General features: G+C 39.5%; 1 protein-coding gene across 4 annotated transcripts in view; it reads right to left on the bottom strand.

Moving 5' to 3' along the window:
* The window catches only part of FANCI (FA complementation group I), a 63932-nt gene extending 41565 nt beyond the window's left edge, over nt 1-22367 (bottom strand). The window contains exons 1-10 of one of the 4 annotated variants that reach the window (XM_055556817.1): nt 22203-22367; nt 18960-19061; nt 13010-13082; nt 7916-8046; nt 7335-7491; nt 7197-7254; nt 5711-5752; nt 5265-5388; nt 4771-4856; nt 3091-3217 (exon numbers count right to left, since the gene is read on the bottom strand). In XM_055556817.1, the coding sequence (XP_055412792.1) occupies nt 3091-3217; nt 4771-4856; nt 5265-5388; nt 5711-5752; nt 7197-7254; nt 7335-7491; nt 7916-8046; nt 13010-13082; nt 18960-19043 (882 nt within the window). In that variant the 5' untranslated portion in view covers nt 19044-19061; nt 22203-22367. Of the gene's footprint in view, nt 1-3090; nt 3218-4770; nt 4857-5264; nt 5389-5710; nt 5753-7196; nt 7255-7334; nt 7492-7915; nt 8047-13009; nt 13083-18959; nt 19062-22131 lie in introns of those variants that run through there. The other 3 variants (XM_055556816.1, XM_055556815.1, XM_055556818.1) reach the window with 3 other exon arrangements.
* Nucleotides 22368-27829: the final 5462 nt, after the last annotated feature.

The following is a 27829-nucleotide window of genomic DNA, read 5'->3' as shown; positions in this document are numbered from 1 at the left end:
CTAGAACAGACAAACCAAAAAGAAGTCATAACTTACATCTGAAAAATACAACATATTCTACTTAAAAACAGGTTCTTAAGTGGATCAGAAACCTAAACCTAAGAGCTAAAACTATAAAACTTTTGGGACTTCCCTGGCAGTCCAGCAGTTAACTCTGTGTTTCCAACTCAGGGAGTGCAGGTTCAATTCCTGGTTGGGGAACTAAGATCCCATATAACACAGTATGACCAAAAAAAAAGCCTATTAAAACTTTTAAAAGGAAACACAGCAGAAAATCTTCAAGAGTTCGGATTAAAGATTTCTCAGATACAATGCCAAAAATATAATTTATGTAAGTAAAAAACTGATAAACTGGGCCTCATTAAAAATCAAAACTCTGGTGCTTCAAAAGAAACACCATTAAGAAACAAGCCATGGACTGAAAAAAATATTTGCTAATTACATACACGATAAAGGACTTGTACCCATAATATACAAAGAAATCTTAAAACTATGTAAGCCATGCAATCAAAAGATGGGGAAAAGATTTGAATAGACATTTCATCAAAGATTGTTGATGTTGCTGTTCAGCTGCTAAGTCATGTCTGACTCTGCAATACCAAAGATATTAGAATGGCCAATAAGCTGTTTTATAGCTATCAGAATAGGTATAAAAAAACAGACAGTAACAAATGTTGGCCAGGATGTGGGAAAAAAAAGGAGTCCTCATACAGTGCTGGTGGCTATGTAAAATGTTGTAGCCACTTTGGAGGAGAGTTTGGTAGTTTCTTTAAAATATAAACATGAATGTATTATAAAACCCAGAAATTCTACTGGTAGGTATCTATCAAGAGAAATGAAAACATACGTCCCTACACAAAGACATGCATTTGGATGTTCACAGCAGCATTATTCATAATAGCCAAAAAGTAAAAACAACTGCAATGTCCATCAACTGGTGGACATCTAATCAACGGACACACACACACACAGTGGAAGACCATTCAACAACAAAAGAGAATGAAATACTGATAAATGCTACAACATGGATAAAAACCTTGAAAAATTATGCTCAATGAAAGAAGCTATACACAAAAGATGGGAAAAGTAAATCTATAGAAACAGGCATGAAGGATCTTACAAGGTGATAAAAATGTTCCACAACTGAATTATGATGATGGTTGTTGCACAACTGGGTAAACTTATGAAAAATCACTGAACTATACTTTAAAATGAGTGTATTCTACATTACATAAATTGTAACTCAATAAAGTTAAAAAATAGGTTTTTGAGCCCTAAAAGAAATGGTAGACAACAAAAGAAAAAAATAAAATATGAATAAAAGAGAAAACCAACAAACAAAAATAAAACAGTAAACAAATACAAAGCTTGTTCTTTGAAAAGAACAGTTACTAGAAACCTAAATAAAAAAAGAGTATATAGACACAGAGAAGATAAAGGAGCTTTAAAGGCTATTTTTCACATTTGGTCTTTAAATATCTTCTCCTACAAAAGGGACCTGAGGCTCCTTGGAGAAATCAGATGCAATAAGGAAAGCACAGGTGTGTTTTGGATAGCTTACGCCATGGAAGTGCTCAAAGACTAACGTGGCCATGTCAGAAGGACACATAAGCCAACCTCAGGGATCCAAATGGCCAAATATGGATCATTCTGGGTACTGTTTATGAGTACATGGAATTTTAAAAGGTTCATGGTTGCATAACAATATTCAAAAAATAGAGGGAGGTGTGGGGCTCTTTTCACAGAAAACCAACTAGGAGGAATGACCAATAAAAACTTCTGATTTTAATTCTACCATTTTGCAACTCCCAGTATAATTACTGATTTAGGACAAGAATCATTAATAGATGGGAAACCAAAATCCACTGTGTGGAAGATTGCTAAGGAAAGGATTTTCACATGTCTCAAATTATGATCCCATGGATCAATTTCTAATTACAAAGGGAAACATATATCTTTGCAAGTGAAGAAAACTGCTGGTCCTTGTCTTAATAAAATGATTTGGCTAAGACTGCCTGATACTATGAGCCTTTTGATGTGATGCAATAGAATTAAAGCCTCTGGGACAAATCTAGCTCACCACCTCTTTTTGTACAGCCCATGAGCTAAGACTGCTTTTCACATTTTTAATTGTTGAGGGGAAAAAAGTCAAAGGAGTAATAGTATTCCATAACACATGAAAATTAAATAAAATTAAAACTCAGTGCCCATATAGTTTCACTGGCCCAGAGCCACACTCATTCATTCATGTGTTGTCTCCAGCTGCCTTCTTGCTACAAGAGTAGTGTAGCGGTGACAGAGGCCATGTCATCTGCAAAGCCTGAAATAGTTTATCTGGTCCTTCAGAGAAAGTTCACTGACTCCAACAAGAGAAAAAACACAACAGCACTTGAGACATATTCTCACCAAAAATGTTTAACTTGAATCTAATCATGGGGAGACAATAAGACAAATCTGACAATGTGAGACACAAGAAAACTGAGCAGGATTCTTAAAAAATTCAATAAAAAGGTATTAATCCTTATTCTTATGAGACACATGTGGACATATTCAGGCACTGAAGTGTCAATATTTCTTCTTTTAAATGGTTCAGAAAAAATATACTTGAGAGAGGTGAGATAAGGTAAATGTAGCAAAATACTTAAGAGTTCAAAACATTTCTAATTTTTATCTTACTACTTCACAAATATTTAAAAATGACTTAGCTTCACCAAACTCCATGATTTACTATGAGAAAGAGACAATTTCCCCAATTCGCAAATAAGGAAACAGGTCAAGAGTGAAGTTCATATAATAATGGAGCTAAGGCTAAATTTTGAGTTTCCTACAGAACAGTCTTCATCTTTAAAAACAAACAGAAAAACACTAGAACACTTAAGGTCTGGTTTTAAAAAGGGACTTGCTTAAAAATGTAGTGGTATCATGTATCTTCCACTTTCAAAGTTAAAAAAGAGACCCTCTAGATCCAGGGTCTTTCTATAGTATTTCTATGTATTGGTTTCCAGTCATTAAACGGCATAAAAAGAGGCTTGAGTTCAAATGTCCTTGTTTCATAGAGATTCTGGATCACCTTAAGAGTCTGGTTACTACCTTTAAGTGTCTCAGGAGTTCTCTGCCTAGCTCAAAATCCAACTTGATGGCAAACACAATATGTAGAATAATGGTGCCTTCCACGTGACGAAGTTCATCCAATGGTACAGTAACAAGATCCAAGTACCTAAAAGATTCAACAGAAAGGTTTGAGCTATAGCTTGACCAAGAGACAATGGTGCATTTGCTCATATGAACGAATAGAAAAACTCAGGCTGAACTAACAGGATCACTGGAGGCAGGCAGAAAGTACAAAATCTACTGTCTTATTCTCTGCTCCTTTCATGAAACTTCTTGAATGAACTGTCTATGGTCATTATTTCCACTTGTTTACCTCTCCCCAGTTAAATCCAACTCAATTAAGCTTCTGTGCCCTCCCTAACCTCCCTTCCAATGCTATTTGATTATCCTTGCAAGGGCTAAAAATGACCTCTACATTGTCAAAATCAATACTCAAGTCTCACCCTAATTAAAGCCTCAGTAGATCTGACACAGTTGATCCCTTTCTTTCTGGAAACATGTTCTTCTCTTAGCTCCTGGGGCACTGTCACTGGCCTCAAATTATTTGTGCTGGCTCATCCTTCAAGTGGTGGAATGCCTCTCCGAGTTCAATCTTGGGTTCCTTTTCTCTTTTCACAACTTCCCCAGGGACCCTAAAGAGCCTGCAGGCTTCAGTCCCTTCCAATCTGTATCTCTGGTCCCAACCTCTCCCTGAAACTCCAGACTGCCTGCTCAGCACCTTCATATAAGATACTCATACATATCTCAAACTTCCATGGTAAAAACTGAGCTTCTTCTCCTCTAAACCTGCTTGTTCTGTCAGTCCTTCCTGACTCAGTATACAAGAACAACTTCTCATCAACTGCTCAAGTACTACAACTTAGAAGTTATTCCAGGTTAGTCGACTGAGATAGGATTAAAAGCACAAATGCTGCAGACAAATTGCTTGCATTCAAATCGCAGCTCCACCAATTTATGGCTATATAACCCCAGGAAATCCCTTAATTTCTCTGTGCCTTGGTTTCTCCATGCATAAAAGAGAGACAAAATGGAGTTGCTGTGAAGTTTAAAGTGCTAAGAACAGTACTTGGCACACAGCAAGCATTCTACGAATATTTGCTTCAAAAACTCTTTTCCAGCCATACCGTGCTGTGTCCTGCCCTTGGACTAACTGTTCCACTGAGAATGTTCTTTTCCTTGAGCTATATATTATGGCTCTTATCCTTCAGGCTTCAGGTAACACAGCACTGCTCAGGTTTCCCTGACCCCTCAACCTAACGTAGCCATGCTGTCACTGTCACGTCATCCACTTGAAACGTATGCATAGCCCTTTCCACTCTAATACTTTTCTTGTCATTTCTTTTCTTTTCTCATTAAAATTTCTCCAGGAGAGCAGGAACTTTGACTGGTTCATCCCTGTCCCAGGTCCAATAGCTTCTGGCACAGAGTAAACACTTAATAAATGCCTTTGAAGTCTGTAACTACAGAGTCATTATTGCTGTTTTCCAGGAAAGATTAAAATAAAAGAGTTGAGGAGACTACACTATTTTTTAACTTTATTACTGAGCAGCTAAGGGGACTAGGGAAATTCTATACTGAGGGGAAGGTAGGGACTGAAGAGGTAGATAACGAGATGATGAATTTGGAAAAATGATTTTATTTCTATACTCTTTGACTCACTCATCACCACTTTGTTCCTCATTGTGTTGCTGATCTAGCTTGTTGAAGAAAGCTATGATTCCTACCAAGACCCTCTTCCGGCTTCCCTGAAAAAGAATAAAACAAAATAAATAAGGGCAAGTTAAAGTACTTATCAGCTTAAAGAATTTTCAAGTATGAATTTAAATAAATTATAAGCTAGACTCACACTAAGAATTTATAGAACACTTTCATAAAAACACTTTTTGAAACAGAGTTTGAAATACATCTTAATATCAGACTCTAAGGGGCCTACAATCCACCCTTTCAGAGCTCTTCATCCCTCTTCCTACCACACACACGAGACCAGAGATAACACACGTTCACTCTGAGGACCATGACATTTTTAGCAGACCAAATTGTCATATGTGAAATGAAAGTTTCTATGTCCTAGTACATAAAATAAAGAGTATGAATAAGCTGAATGGTAATAATTAGTCATTACACCAGAGTTTAAAAAAATATTTTATTTATACCTTTGAGGAGAGAACCAGAAGCTGATAGACCAAGGGTGGTATTTCTTGAAGATTCAATTTGGAGAACACCTTCAACACTTTTTCCACCACAAATTCCACCTCTTCTGTAGTCAGAGGGACAGCCCTGTGGATCAAAGATTCTAAAGGTTAGAGACCAATTTGGGAAATATCAGAATATTGTTAATTGCGTCTTTTGATTTTTCTCTAATGGAGAACCTTAAAGGAAACCAATAAGCTTACCTCAGCAAAGTTATCTTGGAAATAAAACATCATATACTTTAAATAAGAAATTAAAGCAAAAAAGGGTGGGGGGAAATCTTGTAACAGAAAACAGAGGTATCAATACTCTTACTCAGGAACAGTGGTATTTGAGCTTACTACATTTCAATTTCTAGCAGGTAAGTTCTCACAGCAGGATTAAAAAAGAAGGGAATGATGATACTTACTTGAACATAGAGGTGAGTTGGATTACATACTGATGATCCCATCTGATTAAAAATGAAAAAGAAAAGTTTATGTTATTTTAACTTATTTACATGTTACTTTGTAAAATTAGCAAGGAAGAAAAAGAATTAGGGCCATTTCAAGTTTGATTTGCTGCTACTGGGAAATAACATCAAAGAAATGACATTTTAAAACAATGAAATACCAGCTTTTAACCTACTGGACTGGCACAATCAAAGCCTGATGACATTCAATGCTGGTGAGATTTTGGTGAACAAACACTTCACATACTATTTTGTGGAACATACACTGATATAATCCTTCTGGAAAGACAAGTTGGCAATACTACTTATCAACTTTAAACATGCACATAACCAAAGAGCCACCCAGCTTACTATTAGGAATATATCCCATGTACATGCTTATAAAAGGTCACCCAGACATAAAAGAATGTTAACTGCAACATCTTTTATAATAGCAAAAACCCAAATAGCCAATATTATTTACTGGCAAAAACTAAATAATCTAACAATTAGAGATTAGCCAAATAATAGAATACTATGGAACTATTAAAAAGAATGATGTAAAGTAGTAATATGCTGACATGAACATATGTGTTAAATGAAAAATGCAAGGTACATTACAATATGGAATGAATAAACTTTTGTGTAATTAAGAATAAATGGATAAACATACCTGAGCTGATACATGCTTAAAATTATTTCTGTAAGAGACCTTATGAACCATGAAAGCAGTTATCTCTGGTTTGGATAATCTAGTTCCTTTCAATATATTGAAGTATAATCACAGTATTATGTAACTTAGTACTCTATTCATTTCAGACTATATATATATGAAAATATGTATTAAGGATTTACTATATATACACATGTATACACAAAGATCTTTCATCTTCACTATATGTCTTTATATATTTCATTTTTAATGGGTATAAATTGCATGGAGTGGCTCTTTTATAGCTTACATACCACAACTTACATATCTCTATTATTGTATCCTTAAGTTAGTCACAAATTTCTGTATTGAAATGTTCATGTATGAAGACTTTCTTATACAATGCAGTTTTTTCTTAGCATAGACACTTGTATTTCAGGTTTAAAGATACAAATATCAGGCTTAATGATAAAAATATCACTTATATATCCCCCCGCCCCAAAATAAAAGATAGTGGCAAGGTGACTTTCTAGCCTTGAAGACCCTGGGACTCCAAATAATACTATAGGGCTAAACTGCTGTGTTAAGATGGACAGTTAAGTAAGTAGAGACTATATGTATAATGTTAGAACAAAGAATACAGCAAATAACCTCTCTCAAAAACCGATCACAGACTAAATGCTTTTATAGTGGTAAATCATAAACAAAAAAATGGACTAAAACTTCAGTGATATAAATTCCCAAAATAATGGTATTCCTTTTTTTGGTGACTTATAGTCCTGAGAAAAATTCTTCATATTGTTAAGGACTTACCTGCCAGAACAGAGGGTGTTAATCAACTGCTTCTTACATTCTTCCCCACTTAGTTCACCTAGAAATGCAAAATACACTGAAGAATAAATCCAATTAAGTAAAGAGAGAAAAAGCCACTAAAATTGGAAGAAAAATTACCTTTTCCATAAGTCAGATTTTCCTTTTTGGTACCAAGGGCAGTGAGAATGATGGGCAACAGCTCCAAAGATTTTCCATTTGTTAGCTTGCCTTCATTGATAGCACTAACAAACTCATTGGCTAATTCAACCAATAACTGTCCCGGAAAACGGTGAACCTAAAAGTTCATGGGATTAAAAAACATTCAGCAGATATCTAGATGTTTGATACCTCTTTTCAAAAATCAGTCTTTTGCTGAGTTGACAGAACTGGCATTGAAGCCCAAAATGGGTTCTAAAAGTGATTCAGGGAATCATTCTGCTCTGGTAAAGGATTTCAAAAGGTCAGGATCTTCCATCAGTTCCCTGATGTTCTTAAATACTCCAGCTCTTGAAAGACACACATGTCCATGATACCAGAAACGCAACATAAACATCTAGGTGGTTTATGGCTCATTCATTGGCTATTTTGTTTTAGAACGGTAGTTCTTACAAGTAGGAACTATGGTGGGTTTGAGACATTTACATTTTCCCTCCCTCAACATATAACCAACCCCGCTCCAAATCCAACCAAAACCAAAAAAGTTTTGTTTTCCATCTCACCTCCAGCATTAGCAATCCTGTGATTTCAGATGCTACTTCTTTCTGTAAATCCCCTGATTCCAACAACTGGATACAACAACTGTATATCTTAAGTCTCTTAAGAGCTCCAGCTTCCTCAGAACAGGGTAAACCTTATCATTTTAAACAGGTAGCACAGAAACAAAGAAAGAAAAAAGGAAAAAGTCTTACAAGGTTGAAGGGCAAACAGGAATAACAAACAGCTTTGCAGTTGAATACAGAAACAGAATTATCAAAATACTTACTATGGTACTTAGAACAGCCAATATTTAGGAGCTTTGAAAAAGTCTTTTAATTTAGACAGAAAACTGAAATACTTGTTTTTCTGTACACTTCCATCCATGCCATTAATTTTTAAAATAATTTTATAGTGCAGAAGAAGGAACACCTTCTAATATTTCTTAAAGCTTTTTGGGATCCAGTAACCCCAATTAAGTAACATACTTTACTTTAAAACATCATCACTGAGTGAAGTCAGCAGGAAAAGAGAGAAAAATACCTTGAGATGAATGGGAAGAAAAAAACACATTCCAAAAGTTATTGAATACAGCTAAAGTAGAGCTTAAAACGAAACCTACAGTTGTAAATACCTACATTAAAAAAGATCTCAAATCAATAACCCAAGCTTCTACCATAAGGAATTATAAAGAGATGAAACTAAACTCAAACCAAGTGAAAAGAATATAAAAATAAAATCAGACATAAATGAAAGAATAGAAGAATAATAAAAATCAAGGAAACCAAATCTTTTTCTTTGAAAAGATAAACAAAGTTGAAAAATCTTCAGACTGACCAAGAAAAAAAGAGAGAAGAAATCAAATTACTAAAATCAGGAATGAGAGTGGCATTACTACTAATCTTGCAGAAAAATAAAATAAAATAAAGTAATACAATAAACAACATATGAAATGAATAAATTGCTGTAAAGACACAAAGTTATCAAAATTGACTAAAAAAGAAATAGAAAACCAGAACAGACTTATAAAGAGAGACTGAATTAGCAATAAAACCTCTTCTACAAAGAAAAGTCCAGAACCAAATGGCTTTACTGGTGAATTCACCAAACATTTAAAGAATTAACAGCAACTCTTCCAAAAAATAGAAGAGAAGGTAACATTTCCAAACTGAGTCTATGAGGTCAGTATTACCTTTATACCTAAACCAGACAAAGACCAGAGAAGGCAATGGCACCCCACTCCAGTACTCTTGCCTGGAAAATCCCATGGGCAGAGGAGCCTGGTGGGCTGCAGTCCATGGGGTCACAAAGAGTTGGACACAACTGAGCCACTTTCACTTTTCACTTTCATGCATTGGCGAAGGAAATGGCAACCCACTCCAGTGTTCTTGCCTGGAGAATCCCAGGGACAGGGGAGCCTGGTAGGCTGCCGTCTATGGGGTCGCACAGAGTCGGACACAACTCAAGTGACTTAGCAGCAGTAGCAGACAAAGACATTCTAAGAAAACTATGAATGATATTCCTTGTGACTACAGATGCAAAAATCCTCAACAAAATATTAGCAAACTAAATTCACCAACATAAAACAAAGACTGTACTCTCTAACCAAACTGGATTTAACCCAGTAACACAATACTGGTTCAATGTATGAACCACATTTCATATACCACATAAATAGAATAAAGGATAGAAGTCACATGATCACCTCAGCAGATACAGATACATTTGAAAATTTCAGTATTGTTTCATGATTAAAAAAAAAAAACACTCAACAAACTAGGAATAGAAGGAAAACTCCTTAACCTGATAAAAGGCATCCATGAAAAACCCACAGAGGTTAAAGTGTCTGCCCGCAATGCGGGAGGCCTGGGTTCGATCCCTGGGTCGGGAAGATCCCCTGGAGAAGGAAATGGCAACCCACTCCAGTATTCTTGCCTGGAGAATCCCATGGACGGAGGAGCCTGGTGGGCTACAGTCCACGGGGTCGCAAAGAGTCAGACACGACTAAGTGAGCGACTTAACTAACTTAACATCATACTTACTAATAAAAAACTGAAAGATTTCCCCCTGAAATCAGAAAAAAAACCAAGGATGTTCACTCTCAGCATTTCTATTCAATACTGTACTGGAGGTTCCAACTGAGGTAACTAGGTTAGAAAAATAAAAGGCATCTAGATTGAGCAAGAGGTAAAGTTACAGCTATTTAAAGATGACATAATTCTGTTTATAAGGGCTCCACAAAAAAGAAACTACTACTAATAAGCAAGTACAGGAAGGTTGCAAGATATGAGATCAATACACTCATCTACTGTGTTTCTATACTCTAGCACTGAACAATGAGAAGATTAAATTAAGAAAAGAATCTCGTTTACAATCACACTCAAAGAATACTTCAGAATAAATTTAATAAAAGTAGTGCAACACTTGTACTCTGAAAAGAACAAAATATTGTTGAAAGAAATGAAAAAGAACCTAAGTAAATGGAAAGATGTATCATATTTATCAATGGAAGACATATAAAGATAGCAATACTTTCCATAGATAGATTCAACATAATCCCTACCAAAAAGCCAGTTTCCATTTTTGCAGAAATTGACAAGCTAATCTTAAAATTCATATGAGAACTCATGGGACCCAGAATATCCAAACTAATTCTAAAAAAGAAAAGTGGAGGACTTACACTTCGCAATTTTAAAGCTTACCACAAAGCTATTCTAGTCAAGACAGTGTGGTGCTGACACAAGGAGACACATCTAGATCAAGGGAATACAACTATGAGTCCAGAAACAAACCCTCGCATTTATGGGCAATTGATTCTCAATAAAGGTACTATGGTGGTCCAGTGGCTAAGACTCTGTGCTCCCAATGCAGGCGGCCTAGGTTCAATCCCTGGTTATGGAACTAGATCCCACATGCTGCAACTAAGACATAGCACAGCCAGATAAATAAATATTTTTTAAAAAGAAGAAAAAAATGGGGAAAAATGAAGCTGGACTCCTACCTCACATCATATACAAAAATTAACTCAAAAATGGATAAAAGTTTTAAATGTAAAAGCTAAGATTATAATCTTGAAAAGAAAACACAAGAAATCTTTTCAAGAAATCTTGAAAAGGTATAAATCTTTGTAACTTTGGATTAAGCAATGATCTTTTAGATAAAAACCAAAAGTGCAAGCTACAAAAAATTAAGTAGACATCAATATTTAAAACTTCATGCATCAAAAGATACCATTAAAAAATGAAAAGAACCTAAAATGGAAAAAAACTTTGTGATTCATACATCTAATAAGGGACCTATATCTAGAACATTTAAATATTACAACTCGGTAATAAAAAGACAATCCAATTTTTAAAAGGTCAAATAATTTGAACACACATTTCTCCAAAGACATACAAATGGTCAGTAAGCACAAGAATAGATATTCAATATCATTAGTCATCAGCAAAATGCAAATCAAACCCACAATTAGATACCCCTTCACACTCACCAGAGTGGCTAGAATGAAAAAGACAATAACAAGTGTTGACAGAGGATGTGGGAAATGGGAATCCTTATTCAATACTGATGGAAACACAATGTAGCAGCTTTGGAAAACAGCTCATCAGTCCTCAAACACTTAAACACAGAGTCACCATGATGCTGCTGCTGCTAAGTCCCTTCACTTGTGTCCAATATGACCTAGCAATTCTACTCTTAAATATTTACCAAACAGAAATGAAAATGTGTTTACACAAAAATTTGTAGCAGGATTCGTAATTGCTAAAAAGTGTAGATAACCTAAATGTCCACCCATTCATGAATGGAAAAGTATGATCTATTCAGATAATGGAATATTATTCAACAGATAAAAGAAATGAAATACTGATACAAGTTACAACATGGACGAATCTTAGTAACCTTACGGGAAGTAAAAGAAGCCAGTCAAAAGGACACATATAGTATGATTCCACTTTTATGAAATATCCAGAATAGGCAAATCTATAGACAGAAAGCAGATAAGTGGTTTCTTAGGGCTGGAGTGGATCAGGAATTTAGGAGGTGACAGCTAAGGAATGTAAGGTTTCTTTCAGGGATAATAAAAATACTCGAAAATTTTGACAGGCGTGCATCTTGGTGAATATATTAAAAGCCGATGAATTGATATTTTAAGTGGGTGAATTTTATGATGTCAATTACATCTCAATAAAATAATATATACTTTAAAACGGTGAATTTTTTACTACATGGATTATATCTCAATTTTATAAAACGTATCATTAGTTAACTATTGGTCCTTCACAGCACTGATTTAACAGGATTAAAATAGTTATGAGGCAGTTTCCATAAATATTCGATAATTCATGCTACTTTGAAACTCGGATTTCCAAATCTATGATTTTAAATAAGGTAAAAATAAGGTTAGTTACACAAGTGGGAGCCATGATAATCTGTTCCCAGTTTTACTCTTATTACTTTCACTTAGTATACACAGGCAGCAGCTCCTGATTCTCTGTTACTTCCTGGTCTCTGATATTTCTACAGAACAGTCATTTAAAAAGTTTCCAAATTTTAAATATGTGTTTTTGAACCCTTGCAAGGCAAGACCCAATTACTTGAGGGGGTAAGAAAAATAAACCAAGTTAAAATAACCTCCTAAGAGTCTAAAGCCACTTTTAATTTGTGCTTATAGAATTTTATTCTACTACAATTTATAAAATGATTGTGAGTTACAATCTGCCACAATATAAAACTGGCCCTTGTTCAAGATACAGAAACAAATATTCCCCACTGGGAATTAAGCATCTCTAAATAAGTCAACTAAGGTATTCCATTTCATTAACTCAGAGCTCCCTAGCCTCTTGTTAAACACAGATTAAGTATTAAACATTGCCGTTCTCCACAAGCTTAAAAGCACAAGTAAACCAAACCGTATTTTATGAAGTACAACCTTTACAGGTTCCAAAACTAGCAATACAATCTCAGATAGATTTAAGTCCACAAGATAGTGGTACTGATTCTGTAAAATCCCCAAAACAGAAAAGTTTCAGTGGGGCTTCAAGCAATATGAAGAGTAGCCATAGGAGCCAAAAGTAAACAAACATACCAGTGAACCCAGAGAGAAGTGGCATTATTATTACCTTTGAAGATGGCTTTCAGCAGTGCTCCAGCAGTTTTTCCTCTCACTGCCTGATTCTGAAGGAGGTCAGTCAGCTACAAAGAACGGAAGGAAAAGGTACAAGTCTGGCAACAATTTCCCTATTTGAATGACCTAAACTCCCAATATGAAAAACGCTCATCTGTCAGAATCATATCTTTCAGAAACTCCAGGCATCAAAAATAAGATATGTGTTCACATTATAGAGGGTGGATCATAAGATGATACTGGGTGGTCAAGATGAAATTTATTCATACGTTCATTCTACAAACATTTATTAAGTATTTAATCAGCACTAGGTATTGAGCTATGTTCTTGGGGATATACATTCATTCAACAAATACTCTGAATATGTTCCTCTTCCTCAGCATTAGGTATACAAGAATGAACAAGACAGACATAGTCTGACTCAGTTTACAGTAGGACAGAAGCAAAAAGGATAACAGGAAAAAAATCAGAAAAAGAAATGGTTGAAAAGACTGAAACAGATAGTAATTGAGGAAAGGGAGGCAACTTCCGCTAGAGTAGTCAGGGAGAAAGCTTCTCTGAGGTGGAGGACATTTCCATATAGAGAATTGGAGGATGAGAAAAAGCTGGTTATGCAAAGGGGGAAAAGGAAGACACTTCAGATGAAGGCATTGTTACACGCAAAGGTCCTGAAGGAGCAAGGAATTTGGCAAGTTGGATGGCCTGAAAAAAAATTTTAAAGACCAATTTGGATGAAAAGTAGTAAGGAAGAGTGGCACAAGATGAACCAGATGATAAGAATCTTGTAGGCCATGGTAGGAAGTTCAGATTTTTGTCAAAATGCAATAGAAGTAACTAAAGAGAAAAGAGGAGAGGGACATGACAGATGTTTAAAAAATAAATCAGTCTTCCTCCTATGGCAGAAAATACACTATGGAAGGGTTTAAGAATGAACTAGAAATACGCTAGGAGATTGCTACTGTGATCAACAGAGATAATGGCCTACACTGACGTCATCAGAGAAGACATGAGCTGAACTGTGTTCCCCTGCAAAATTCATGTTTAAGTTCTAATCCCCAGCACCTCAGAATGTGATTTTATTTGGAAACAGGGTCATTTAGGTGTAATTAGTTAAGGTGAGGTGTACATTTAGGTGTAATTAGTTAAGGTGAGGTCACATGGGTAGGCCCTAATCCAATATGACTAATGTCCTTAGAAGAATGGGAAACTTGGGACAGAAACACATACAAAGCAAGAACGCTATGTGAAGATGAAGGCAGAGACCACAGGTGGGTGATGCAAGGCCAGGAATCTCAAAGATTGTCAGCAATCGACCAGAAGCTAAGCAAGAGGCGTGAAATGGATAGTCACAGCCCTAATAGGAACCAACAACACTCAACACTGTGATCCTGGACTTCTAGTCCTCAGAACTGTAAAAACAGCTACTGAAGTTTGAAGTACTTTGTAAGATGAAGTACAGGTGGTCCCCAACTTAAAACATTGGATCAACTTTGATTTTAAACTTTACAGTGGTGCAAAAGTGATACACTTTCAGTAGATATTATATTTCAAATTTTTGCCCTTTCCTGGGCTAGTGATCAGCTTTGGGATCACAAGGATAAACAACCAATACATTTACAACCATTCTGCACCCATGCAACCATTCAGTATTTCACTTTCAGAACAGTATTCAATAAATTACATGAGATATTCAAGACTTTATTAAAAAACAGGCTGTTGGATGATTTTACCCAACTGAAGACTAATATAAGTATTCTTGGCACATTTAAGGTAAGGTTAGGCTACGATGTTTGGTAGGTGTATTAAATGCATTTCCGATTTACGATATTTTTCAATGTATAATATTTTCAACTTAAAATGGGTTTATTGGGATATAATCCCATCTTAATTTGAAAATTAGTACACTGAAGATATATTTGAGAGCTTGATCAGGAGGACTTTACTGGGGTCTGAATGTTTATGTCCCCCCAAATTCCTGTGTTGGACTCTTCAGACCCATTGTAATGGTATTTGGAGGTGGAGACTTTGCCAGGTGAATAGGTATAAGGACGGAACTCCCACAAACGGGATTAGAGCTCTTATTAGAGATCCCACAGAGCTCTCAGGCTCTTTCTATCATATGAAGGTACAATGTGAAGCCTGAAATCCAGAAGAGAGTGCTCACTTGACCATACTGGAACCATCATCCAGGACGTTTGGTCTCCAGAACTATGAGAAATAATTGTTGTTATAAGTCACCCAGTCTACTGTATTTTGTTATAGCAGCCTGAATGGACTAAGACAAAGACAGATTTCCTCATGGTTTAGAAGTGAAATGGCTGTGGTGATAAAGAAAAAAGATAAATCAAGGAGAACTCAAATTTCTGGCTTAAGCAACTAACTGGGTAGGTGGTGACACCATTTACTGACATGGTGAAAATTTGGGATTAAGCAAGCATCTACATCTTCCAGAGGGCTTGTTAAAACAGAGACCCTCACTTGCAGTTTCTGATTTAGCAGATCTGATGTGGGGCTCAGAACTACTATTCCTAAGGTATCCAAGTGGAGATGTCAAGTTCATAACTGGATATGCCAAAGTAGAGCTCAGAGAGGAAAGAGGTCAATGGGAACATGTAAGATCATCCAGGGAGAAAATGTAAAGATAAAAAAAGCACAAACATTCAGTGATTAAGCAGCAGCAGCCAGAAAAAACTGAGAAGATGAGGTTGATAATATCCAGACAAAGGACTACCATAGAAGCCAATAAAACACTGAATTTGATCTCTTCTACATGTGCCTGGTCTTTCTGACTGGAGTTTATCTCTCCCTTCTTAAATACTTAATAAGGAAGTAGCTGCCTGCTCCGCCTGGAACCTCCAACAGCCCTTGACATAACCCTTATTAGAGGAGAGGTTCCCAACCAGGGGTTACCCCCTAACCTCCACCCCAGGCAGGGTATACAGGGCAATGTCTGGAGACATTTTTAGTTGTTATAACTGGAAGGGTGCTGTCACCTAATGGGTGTAGGCCAGGGATGCTATTAAACATCCTACAATGCTTAGGACAACCTCCCTCAATAAAGAATTACCCACTCTAAAATATACACAGTGCCAAGGCTGAGAAACCCTGACTCTTCTTGAAAAAATTCAGTTTTAAGAGAAGGCAACATGGCATATGGGAAAAAAACTGGCCCCAGAATCAGAAGACCCAGATATGAATCCTCACTTTGCCATATATTAGCTTTACAACCTCAAGTTATCTAACCTGTTGTGCGTGTCTAGTCCCTGCCTCAAAGCACTGCTAGAAGGGTTACAATAGATGACAGGCAGAGAGGACCCTGTGCAGGTCTAGTGCACAGCAGGTTCCAAACAAATGTTGGCTCTCTCCCACTCCTCCTGTCCTCTACTCCTGTTTCGTCCTCCTCCCTCTAGTTACATGATCTGCAGTCTTAGTTTTTGACCTTATTCAGTTACCTTTTTACTGCATTTTAAAATGCAAAAGTAAACCAAGTGTGTGTTAGTCACTCAGTCATGTCCGACTCTGTGACCCCATGGACTGTAGCCCGCCAGGCTCTTCTGTCCACGGGATTCCCTTAGACAAGAATACTAGAGTGGGTTAGCCATTCCCATCTCCAGGGGATCTTCCCCACCCAGAGACTGAACCCAGGTCTCCTGCATTGCAGGCAGATTCTTTACCATCTGAGCCACCAGAAAAGCCCCAAGTAAGATTAAGTATCCTTGCTATGTTGGAAGGCTTAACATTTTTTCTTTTAGTGGACAGACTGGAACTACCAAGTTAATGGCACCGTCAAAATAGATTTTTATAAGACAGGACATTCCTCATTTTCTGTTGTCTGATGCTTCCTCATGAGTAGACTGAGTTTATGCATTCTTGGCCAGAATACAAGTGATACTGTGTCCTTCTTGGAGTATTACACCTGGAGGCATGTGATACCATCTGTCCTTCACTGACAGTATGAGTCTGATCACCCAGTCAAATGTGTTGCCTGATTTTCCCACTTTATAATTATTTTTTCCCCTCCCTTTGCAACCAGTATGCAGTTTGTGGAAGTAACTTTAAGACCATGCAAGTATCATGTTCCTCATCTCACTTTCTCTTGGATAATGAAAAAACCCAGCAGCAACCTCTAATATCAGGTTCTCAAATTCAGCATCACCAGGTATGGCACATCACAAGCCCAATGATATAACACACAGTGAAAAGGCATGGAGCCATTTCTGTGGTCTTTTTGCTAAGAATGCATGTCCTGAGTCCAATCATGAGACACATCAGACATTCAGCAAAATAATGGATCAAAACTCTTCAGTGTTCTCAAAAGACAGAGAAAGACTGAGGAGCAGTTGCTGATTGCAGAAAATCAGGGGAAAATAACAATAATTAAGTGCAGTGTAGGATCCTGAGTGGGATTCTGGAACATTAAAAAAAAACGGGTATCAGTGAAAAAACTACCAGGTAGGGTTCAAATACTCTTTAGTCTCACTAAAGGTATTGTACAAATATTAACCTCCTGGTTTGTAAAATTTTACTGAAATTATTATGTAAGATGTTAACACTGGGGAGAGAACTATATGGAAACTCTACTATTTTTACAACTTTTCTGTAAGTCTAAAATCAATTCAAAATAAAAAGTTCAAAAAACTTCTCCCTGGATTTAGCATCCACTGCTGCTTCTGCCTGATCCAATCTTGATCATGACTGTTGCCAAATGATGATTTTCTAACTTTATGGTAAGCAAGAACCTTTCTCACCATTTATTTATTTTTTTTATCAATATGGACTCACAGATTTCTTTATATTTCAGTGGTTTATAATTCATAACTGAACTTGATTATTTTGATGTTCACATTTCACCAATGGAAGCCCCTTCAAGCTGTCTTTATCAGGTTTAGGGCATCAATGTTATATTTTATAAAAAGCACTTGGAAGCTCTCCTTATGTATGTACATACATTATGTAATATATATGCTCTAAAACAACTTGTATAGCACTGGGACTATCTAGCTCTTACCTCTGATCTCTAAAGGTTTGGTAGAAGCCTCCTGCAAAACTATCTGGGCCTGGTATTTTTGTTGAAGTATAACTGCTAACTTTTTTTCTTTTATGAAAATTGATCTGTTTAAGCACTCCATCTCAAATTGGGTTGATTTCATTAAACTGTATGTTCCCAAGAAATTATAGTTGTATAAATATACACAAATGCCCTTACTGCTAAGCCACTTCAGTCGCGTCCGACTCTGTGCGACCCCATAGACAGCAGCCCACCAGGCTCTGCCGTCCCTGGGATTCTCCAGGCAAGAATAATCGAGTGGGTTGCCATTTCCTTCTCCAATGCAGGAAAGTGAAAAGTGAAAGTGAAGTCGCTCAGTCGTGTCAGACTCTTAGCGACCCCATGGACTGCAGCCCACCAGGCTCCTCCATCCATGGAATTTTCCAGGCAAGAGTACTGGAGTGGGGTGCCATTGCCTTCTTCAAATGCCCTTAAGTAGTCCATATCTCTTCCTCTCCCCCATTTCTTTACATCTATGCTGCTGCTGCTGCTCCTAAGTCACTTGAGTCGTGTCCGACTCTGTGCGACCCCAGAGACGGCAGCCCACCAGGCTTCCCTGTCCCTGGGATTCTCCAGGCAAGAACACTGGAGTGGGTTGCCATTTCCTTCTCCAATGCATGAAAGTGAAAAGTGAAGTCGCTCAGTTGTGTCCAACTCTAGCGACCCCATGGACTGCAGCCCACCAAGCTCCTCCGTCCATGGGATTTTCCAGGCAAAAGTACTGGAGTGGGGTGCCATTGCCTTCTCCGTTACATCTATGAGTTGTTATCAAATAAACCCTTGTCTCCTAAGGAGAGTGGGGGATAGATGAAGTGGCAGAATTAATTCTAACATGTCCCTTACATCTGTCATCATGCCTGGCATCTGCTTTTGGCAGAACTTGCTTCCCAATACTCACATCATCATCTTTCAGGATTTGAAGAAATTCCTGTAGGCCATCTGCTGTTTTTTCTGCTGCTAGAGATAAAATTTTCTGGTCCATTGTTGCACAAGCAAGGAACTGAAAAGGAAAAATGTCAAGAGCTGGATAAAACTACCAAAAGTAAACAAGTTTGATTTTTTCCCTTCTCTACTTGTTAACTGAGTATTTCAAATATGTTATGTACACAATGAGTACTCAACAGGCTAAGGACTACCAACTGTAGGAGTAGGTGATTCTTAACCAAACCAAAGAATCTGGAGAATCCCCTGGAATTTCCTTATTAGAAAGCTGTAGTCTAATCAAGTCGTCTCATAATTCAATTGTTCACATTTTCTTTTTTTTTAAGTATCTACCCATTATGCTACCTAGAACAAAGCTGTCATTTAACAGTATTGCAAATATATACTATTATCTATACATACACAATAAATGAATAAAGCGATAGCACTATAAATGCATTTATACCAATTAAATGGTATAAAAATAAATGAGAAGTTAACAAGGCTAAGAAATAAATGTGTGCTCAAACATCAAGCAGGCTTCCCAGCAAAGGAAACCTTGAACTGGAATTTAAAGATTAAATGTAGATAGTCACCAGAACCACATGGTGTACATTATTGGGAAGGAAAGTACTGTCAACAAAGGCATTCATAAGAGAATCTGAAAAACTTATTCGGGGAAAATGAGTATGTAGCCTGAGGTAGAGAGTTCAACTAGGGGAGCAGAGAGAAGAAGGCTAGTAAAAGGGAGGGGCTAAGCTGTGCAAGATCTCAAATGTCGAATTAAGGAAGTTAGACCTTATTCTGTAAGTAACAGTGACAAAAAGTTCTGGAGTAAAAGAGAATCTGATAAGACTGAAACAGTGCTGGAGGAAACGAAATATATCATCAATGCACAGATTACAGTAGGGAGGGAATAAGGAAGAAGAGCAGAGGCTAAGAGTCTACTGGGAGCTATTTTAGTGGTAGTGACAAACGCTGGTGTTGGGGCTGACTCTGGAGAGTGCAAAGGAAAGGGTGAAATGGAAGCACATTAGGTAGATAGGATTTAGTGAGTAGCTATGGGAGTATTATGAGAAGAGGGCAATGCAGACTGGTGGAAAGAAAACCTCCTCCTCATTTTCTGTTGTTTTCAATCTCCCTAAATTGTACCATCATCCACCCAGCTGCTGAAACAAGAAACCTGGGCAACATTCTTAACCACTTCACCTTCATCCTTCACATCCACTACCAAGTCCTGTGTCCCCAAACATCTCTCAAGTCTACTTCTGAGATTCACTACTGCCACAGTATTCCAAAGTCACCATCATCTCTCACCTAAACTACTACACAGCTTCCTAACTCATTCCCCACCCAGCAGCTAAAATGTCTTTGAAACACAAACCAGATTTGTGATTCATCCTCATCTTAAAAACTATTCAGTGGCTTTCCATTATTAGTCCAAAATCCTGACGTCAGGATATAAAGGTCTCAGTTCAGTTCAGTCGCTCAGTCATGTCCAACTCTTTGCGACCCCATGAGTCGCAGCATGCCAGGTCTCCCTGTCCATCACCAACTCCCCGAGTTCACTCAGACTCACGTCCATCGAGTCAGTGATGCCATCCAGCCATCTCATCCTCTGTCGTCCCCTTCTCCTCCTGCCCCCAATCCCTCCCAGCATCAGAGTCTTTTCCAATGAGTCAACTCTTCGCATGAGGTGGCCAAAGTACTGGCGTTTCCTCTTTAGCATCATTCCTTCCAAAGAAATCCCAGGGCTGATCTCCTTCAGAATGGACTGGTTGCATCTCCTCGCAGTCCAAGGGACTCTTAAGAGTCTTCTCCAACACCACAGTTCAAAAGCATCACTTCTTTGGCGCTCAGCCTTCTTCACAGTCCAACTCTCACATCCATACACGACCACAGGAAAAGACCTTTGTTGGCAAAGTAATGTCTCTGCTTTTGAATATGCTATCTAGGTTGGACATAACTTTCCTTCCAAGGACTAAGTGTCTTTTAATTTCATGGCTGGTCCATGTTAATTCCTTTTCATCACTCTATATTCCAGCTACACTGAACTGCTCAGTCCTTCAAACCCCCAAGTTCCTCCTGCCACAGTCAATTCCACATGATTTTCTGTCTGGAACTTATATAAAAATAAAGACCCCTTCTTTCATCCCCTGCCCACCAATCTTTTTATTGTTAATTCCTAAAAATCCTTCAGGTCTCAGCTCAGTCCCACACTCCTTTACAAGCTCCGTCTAAACACTCCCCTATTACATTCTTACAAGGCAACTGTAATCTCTCACCATCACCACACTTTTAACATTACACTTATTATTAGATTAAGAACTACATCTCCCACTCCATTACAAACTCCAAGAGGGCAGGGGGCCACCTCTGGCTTGGTTTATCACTGAATCTCCAAGACTTAGCACAGTAAGCTCGTAATAGGTGCCCAATAAATATTTGTGGGGAAAATGACATTGATCCTCACACCAGTCCTCTGAGGTTGGTGCTATTACTCCCAATTCAGATGAAGATCATTTGGGATTCAGAGAAATTAAGGAACGTCCCCCAAAGGTTAGAAGGCTAGTAAGTTGCAGAAGTAGAACTGAAACCTAAATCTGTCCAACTCCAGACCCCAAAACCCATGCTTTTACCTACTACTGGGGACTCTTACCTACGATTGGCCCCTCTATTAGGGGCTGAGTGGTAGAGGATTCAGAAAAGGGATATCAACCAAAGAGACGTCCAGCCCTAAACGGAAGATGCTGAACTCCTTCTATTTCAGCAGGTACATTTGCTAAATTAGTCCTAAAACCAGAATTGAGTAGCACACAGATAGGTGGCTGTTAAGTCCCTATGCGGATAGCAGACTCCTTGTCCAAAGGCCCTGAGGTTAGTGAGGCACCATGGAAGGGAGACGCCGCGGGTTTAGCACCCGGGCTTCTCGGAGAGCGAGAAGTAAACACGGAGAAACTACAAAACAAGGCAGCTGGGGATGGTCGCTGTGACCAAGCTAAAAAGGCGAAAGGGGTTTAGAGAAATGTTTCAGACGTAGGAGCTAAACGCTGAAAGAGAGGAGGAATTTAACGAGAGGGCCAAGGGTGTAGGCCGCCCGAGGAGCGGGAAACGCTAAAGGCCGCAACGGGAGACGCCAGGGCACAGACCCTTTAGGGCCAAGGAAAACGCCAGAACGCCATTCGGAAGGGGCGCCGTCCTGTCCTCCCAGACCCGTTACCTCCCGGGAGCTGAGTCCCTCCTCCCCTGCGACGCGCGAAGCTCCTCTAGCCGGTCACTTCCACTTCAATGCAGCCACTGAATTCCAAAAAAACCCGCTCAACCTGCGGTTTCCGTCCTTCCGTTACCCTGAGCAACGGGTCCCGCCCCCCGCGGCTTATTTCCGGTACCCGGGAGCTCGTGTTTGGAGCGTACCATTAAGACAACTGGGGGGGGGGGGGCGAGCTGTGGAATCCTCGGACGTTCCCACTCAAAGTGGTGGGGGGGGGGGGGCACAATCTCTGAACGCTAATTCGGGAGCTCAGAATGAGCAGGGGAAGTGTGGCCTGGGCATAGTCACCACGATGTCTTGACCAGTTAAGGCTTTCCTATGTACTATTGGGGAAAGGGTCAGTGAGAGAGGCAATGAATCAAGTAATGGCTTGTTGCATGGGAAATGCCTGGAAGGCAGAGGAAGGCGTCCTACTCCTTGTGCCAGAAGAGGTGCCAGTTGCCCCTGTAAAGGAAAAATAAACGTTGCGTGCAATTCCTGTTCTGCTGGAATCAAGTCTGTAGCCACTGCAGTCTCTGGTCTCAGTGTGCCTGAAGGGAAAACAGGAAACGTTCTGTGTTTTGAATGTACAGATCCTTAGATAGTGAAAATGCATATCTAAGGAATAATTTAAATGAACCTAGATTCCTGCATTCATTGGGAGGACTGATGCTGAAGCTCCAATACTTTGGCCACCTGTTGCAAAGAACCGATTCATTGGAAAAGACCCTGATGCTGGGAAAGATTGAGGGCAAGAGAAGTGGGTAACAGAGGATGAGATGGTTGGATGGCATCTCTGACTCAATGGACATGAGTTTGAGCAAACTCCAGAAGATATTGAAAGACAGGGAAGCCTGATGTACTGCAGTTCATGGGGTCGCAAAGAGTTGGTCGCTATTTAGCCACCGAACAAGATTCTTGCATCTTCCTACACATAGAAGAGCATTTAAATCATTATCTTGAAATGGCTGGGTTTTTGTGTATGATCAGTTATCTTTTGATGTTCAATTGATGGATGGATTTCCCACCCATCCACCCACTGCAAAAAAACTCATATATATCCTCCCTTAAGGGCTAAGCTGTTTCCTGGGTTATCATTCTGTGTAAGGTCCCTGGATAAAACTTAACTCACTTTTAGGTTGTGTATTTTTTTCTCAGTTGACAGCCCTAAGATGTAAGTCCATGTGGCTAGAGGGGTTATTGCATGCAAAACCTCAGCATTTAGCACAAAGCCTGAGCTACAGTCTATGAAGTCGCAAGAGTCAGACAAGACTTGCAACTAAGCCACCACCACTGGCAAAGCAGTAAATATTTGTAAAACAAACAACTGACAGTAGAACAAAGAGCAATGGAGGGGAGGTTTGAGAGCCTGTGTTAGGTTGAAGTGGCAGCTTGTGCAAAGGGTCTGATGGCAACAAGCAATCAAGCCCCCGGCTGGCTCAGGAGATGCAGGTGCTTTGGATGGAGGTGGAAAAGCAGTCTTTTTCACATTAGGAGCAAGTGAGGAACAGCTCAAGACTGAAGTCAGGATCCCCTGCTGCTGCTGCTAAGTCGTTCAGTCATGTCCGACTCTGTGCGACCCCATAGACGGCACCCCATCAGGCTCCCCCGTCCCTGGGATTCTCCAGGCAAGAACACTGGAGCGGGTTGCCATTTCCTTCTCCAATGCATGAAAGTGAAAAGTGAAAGTGAAGTCGCTCAGTCATGTCCAACTCCCAGCGGCCCCATGGACTGTACCCTACCAGGCTCCTCCATCCATGGGATTCTCCAGGCAAGAGTATTGGAGTAGGGTGCCATCGCCTTCTCTGAGAATCCCCTTAGGAGGCTCTAAATTGTCCTGAACAAAAGTGGTGGTGGCCCAGGCTTGGGAAAAGGTGGGAGGGGTTGAGGAATATTCAGGCTTGAGTGACAGGGGTGGAAGTGGGTGAATCTGCCAATGAACTGACACACAGGGAAGGATGCAAGTTTGAGGGTGATAGTGTGGCTTTTAGACTTGGACTTGCCAAGTGTGAGACCATGGGATGGCATTGGAAGGAATGCTAAGATCGGGGAGTATTCAGTCTGGAGACTGAATCCCAGTCCCCAGGGGTGGAATCAATCTACTTGGCCAGTTCTGGAAGAAACATAGCTCCTGGAAGAGAACGATGCCTCTCAGCTGTCTACTACTTGCTCACGGCCCTTCATAAGCACTTTATTATTTCTACCATATCCCTGGCCCAGTGTTGAGCTGTGATGTATGGCTAAAGTGGGCTTCCCTGGTGGCTCAAACAATTAAGAACTCACCTACAATGCAGGGGACCTGGGTCTGATTCCTGGGTCGGGAAGATCCCCTGGAGAAGGGAATGGCAACCCATGCCAGTATTCTTGCCTGGAGAATCCCATGAAAAGAGGAACCTGTCAGGCTACAGTCTGGAATTGCAAAGAGACACAACTGAGCAACTAAAGATACAAACACATGTGGCTAAAGCACAGCAGCTGAGTTGGAAGATTATTCCTGAGGGGACTCCTTTAGCTTTCCAAGGAAGAGAATTTACCTCGTGTTCTCCTCACAAAACCACCCTTCCAGAATGCTTCTGGGGAAGGGCCAGCAACCATGAATTTGTGTGTCTGGGCAGCTCAAACAGGCTTGTTTTCAGCTTCCATTTTTGCATTCCCAGGTGCACTTGCTGCATTGCCCGTGTAAGTATTTACCTACTGGCATTGACAACTAGAGGGGCTTGCCTCCCCTTTTTGCATGAATGTATCATCTGTAATTCCTATTAGTGCTCATGGGTGTTATGTATGCAAAGGATGAGAACAGACTTAGACTCATGACAGTGTTTTCCATCCTGGTGCAAACTTCCTTACTAAGCAACAAACCTTACCCATCTGCTTCAACCGCCTATACTCCATACACTGGGCAGCTAGGCATACACTGATTCTAGAAAATACAGCCAGTTAAAAACAGGTTTGCAATGTTGGAACCACATGTTTTTCAGACCTGGTTCATGTTTGGGTAATAATATTATAGCTGCTGATATTTGCAGGACTCCAGAGAAAAACTTGGAGAAGGAAATGGCAATCCACTCCAGTGTTCTTGCCTGGAGAATCCCAGGGACAGGGGAGCCTGGTGGGCTGCCGTCTATGGGGTTGCACAGAGTCAGACACGACTGAAGTGACTTAGCAGAGAAAAACTACAAATGGAGGCCCCCCTGTCATTTCCCACTCAGTCCTGCAGTGTAAGGGCCTTCATATGCCTGCACGTGGACACTCAGTCTGAAAATCCACACCACGTGTCTCCCTGAAAGCTGCCCTTGGCTACCCTTGACTACCTTTGGGCCCAGGGCTATACACACTAACAGGTCTATTCCGGGAAGGGTGAACTTAGGAAGAAGTCAGTATAGACTGAGGAACTGAGCTTGGAGATGTTTGGGAAGGTACCCCGAGTATGGTCTAAAGGAGAGTATGTGGGTTTCAGAGGATATACCCTTCAAGTTCCTTGGACTCATCATCATCAAATAAGGGGGCCATTGAGGCACCACTAAGCCCAAGCACTCCAGTTGCCTGGGTTTAAGGATGACATTGCTTGAGGGAATAATCAAAGTAGCATGTAAAAAAATTTTCTTTTTTTTAAAAAGAGGGAGCTTCCTTGGTAGCTCAGTGGTAAAGAATCCACCTGATAATGCAGGATACATGGGTTCAATCCCTGATCCTGGAAAATCCCACATGCCACGGAGCAACTAAGCCAGTGTACCAAAACATTCGGATACCCAAATGTCCGCCAACAGATGAATGGATAAACAGAATGTGGTATATCCATAAGGCGGGATACTATTCAGCCCTAAAAAGGGAATGAAATCCTATCACATGCTACAACATGGATGAACCCACAGGACATGTTAAGTGAAATGAGCCAGTCAGAAAAAGACAAACACTGTTTGATTCCACTCATATGAGGTATCTAAAGGAGACAAACTCCAAGAAAGAGAAATTAGAATGGAAGGGGCTTCTCTGGCAGTCCAGTGGTTAGGACTCTGAGCTTCCACTGCAGGGAATGTGGGTTCAATTCCTGGTTGGGGACCTAAGATACCACATGTTGTGCAGCACACACACACAAAAAGAAAGTAGATGGTGGTTGCCAGGGGCTGGGGAGAGGGGGGATTTGGGAGCTGTTGTTTAATGGGTGTAGAGTTTCAGTTTTATAATGAAAAAGTTCTGAAGATCTGTTTCTCAACAATGTGAATATACTTAATACTACTGAAGTGTATACTTAAAAATGGCCAAGGTTTGAAAAAGATATTACTATCTGGGAAGTCCAAAGGATTATTAAGAAGAACCAGCTGACTTCATTCTGAAGAAATTCTGATTTAGAAGGGTTTAAGTTACGCTGAAGAAGCTGAAGTTGAACGGTTCTATGAAGACCTACAAGACCTTTTAGAACTAACACCCAAAAAAGATGTTCTTTTCATTATAGGGGACTGGAATACAAAAGTAGGAAGTCAAGAAACACCTGGAGTAACAGGCAAATTTGGCCTTGGAATACGGAATGAAGCAGGGCAAAGACTAATAGAGTTTTGCCAAGAAAATGCACTGGTCATAACAAACACCCTCTTCCAACAACACAAGAGAAGACTCTATACATGGACATCACCAGATGGTCAACACCGAAATCAGATTGATTATATTCTTTGCAGCCAAAGATGGAGAAGCTCTATACAGTCAGCAAAAACAAGACCAGGAGCTGACTGTGGCTCAGACCATGAACTCCTTATTGCCAAATTCAGACTGAAATTGAAGAAAGTAGGGAAAACCACTAGACCATTCAGGTATGACCTAAATCAAATCCCTTATGATTATACAGTGGAAGTGAGAAATAGATTTAAGGGCCTAGATCTGATAGATAGGGTGCCTGATGAACTATGGAATGAGGTTCGTGACATTGTACAGGAGACAGGGATCAAGACCATCCCCATGGAAAAGAAATGCAAAAAAGCAAAATGGCTGTCTGGGGAGACCTTACAAATAGCTGGGAAAAGAAGACAAGTGAAAAGCAAAGGAGAAAAGGAAAGATATAAACATCTGAATGCAGAGTTCCAAAGAATAGCAAGAAGAGATAAGAAAGCCTTCTTCAGCGATCAATGCAAAGAAATAGAGGACAGCAACAGAATGGGAAAGACTAGGGATCTCTTCAAGAAAATCAGAGATACCAAAGGAACATTTCATGCAAAGATGGGCTCGATAAAGGACAGAAATGGTATGGACCTAACAGAAGCAGAAGATATTAAGAAGAGATGGCAAGAATACACAGAAGAACTGTACAAAAAAGATCTTCATGACCCAGATAATCACGATGGTGTGATCACTCACCTAGAGCCAGACATCCTGGAATGTGAAGTCAAGTGGGCCTTAGAAAGCATAACTACGAACAAAGCTAGTGGAGGTGATGGAATTCCAGTGGAGCTATTCCAAATCCTGAAAGATGATGCTGTGAAAGTGCTGCACTCAATATGCCAGCAAATTTGGAAAACAGCAGTGGCCACAGGACTGGAAAAGGTCAGTTTTCATTCCAATCCCAAAGAAAGGCAATGCCAAAGAATGCTCAAACTACCGCACAATTG

Source organism: Bubalus kerabau, chromosome 19, assembly GCF_029407905.1.
Source record: "Bubalus kerabau isolate K-KA32 ecotype Philippines breed swamp buffalo chromosome 19, PCC_UOA_SB_1v2, whole genome shotgun sequence".
NCBI classification, from domain to species: Eukaryota; Metazoa; Chordata; class Mammalia; order Artiodactyla; family Bovidae; genus Bubalus; species Bubalus kerabau.
Note: the sequence above shows the minus strand (reverse complement) of the source record. Positions and strands in the feature narration are given on the sequence as shown.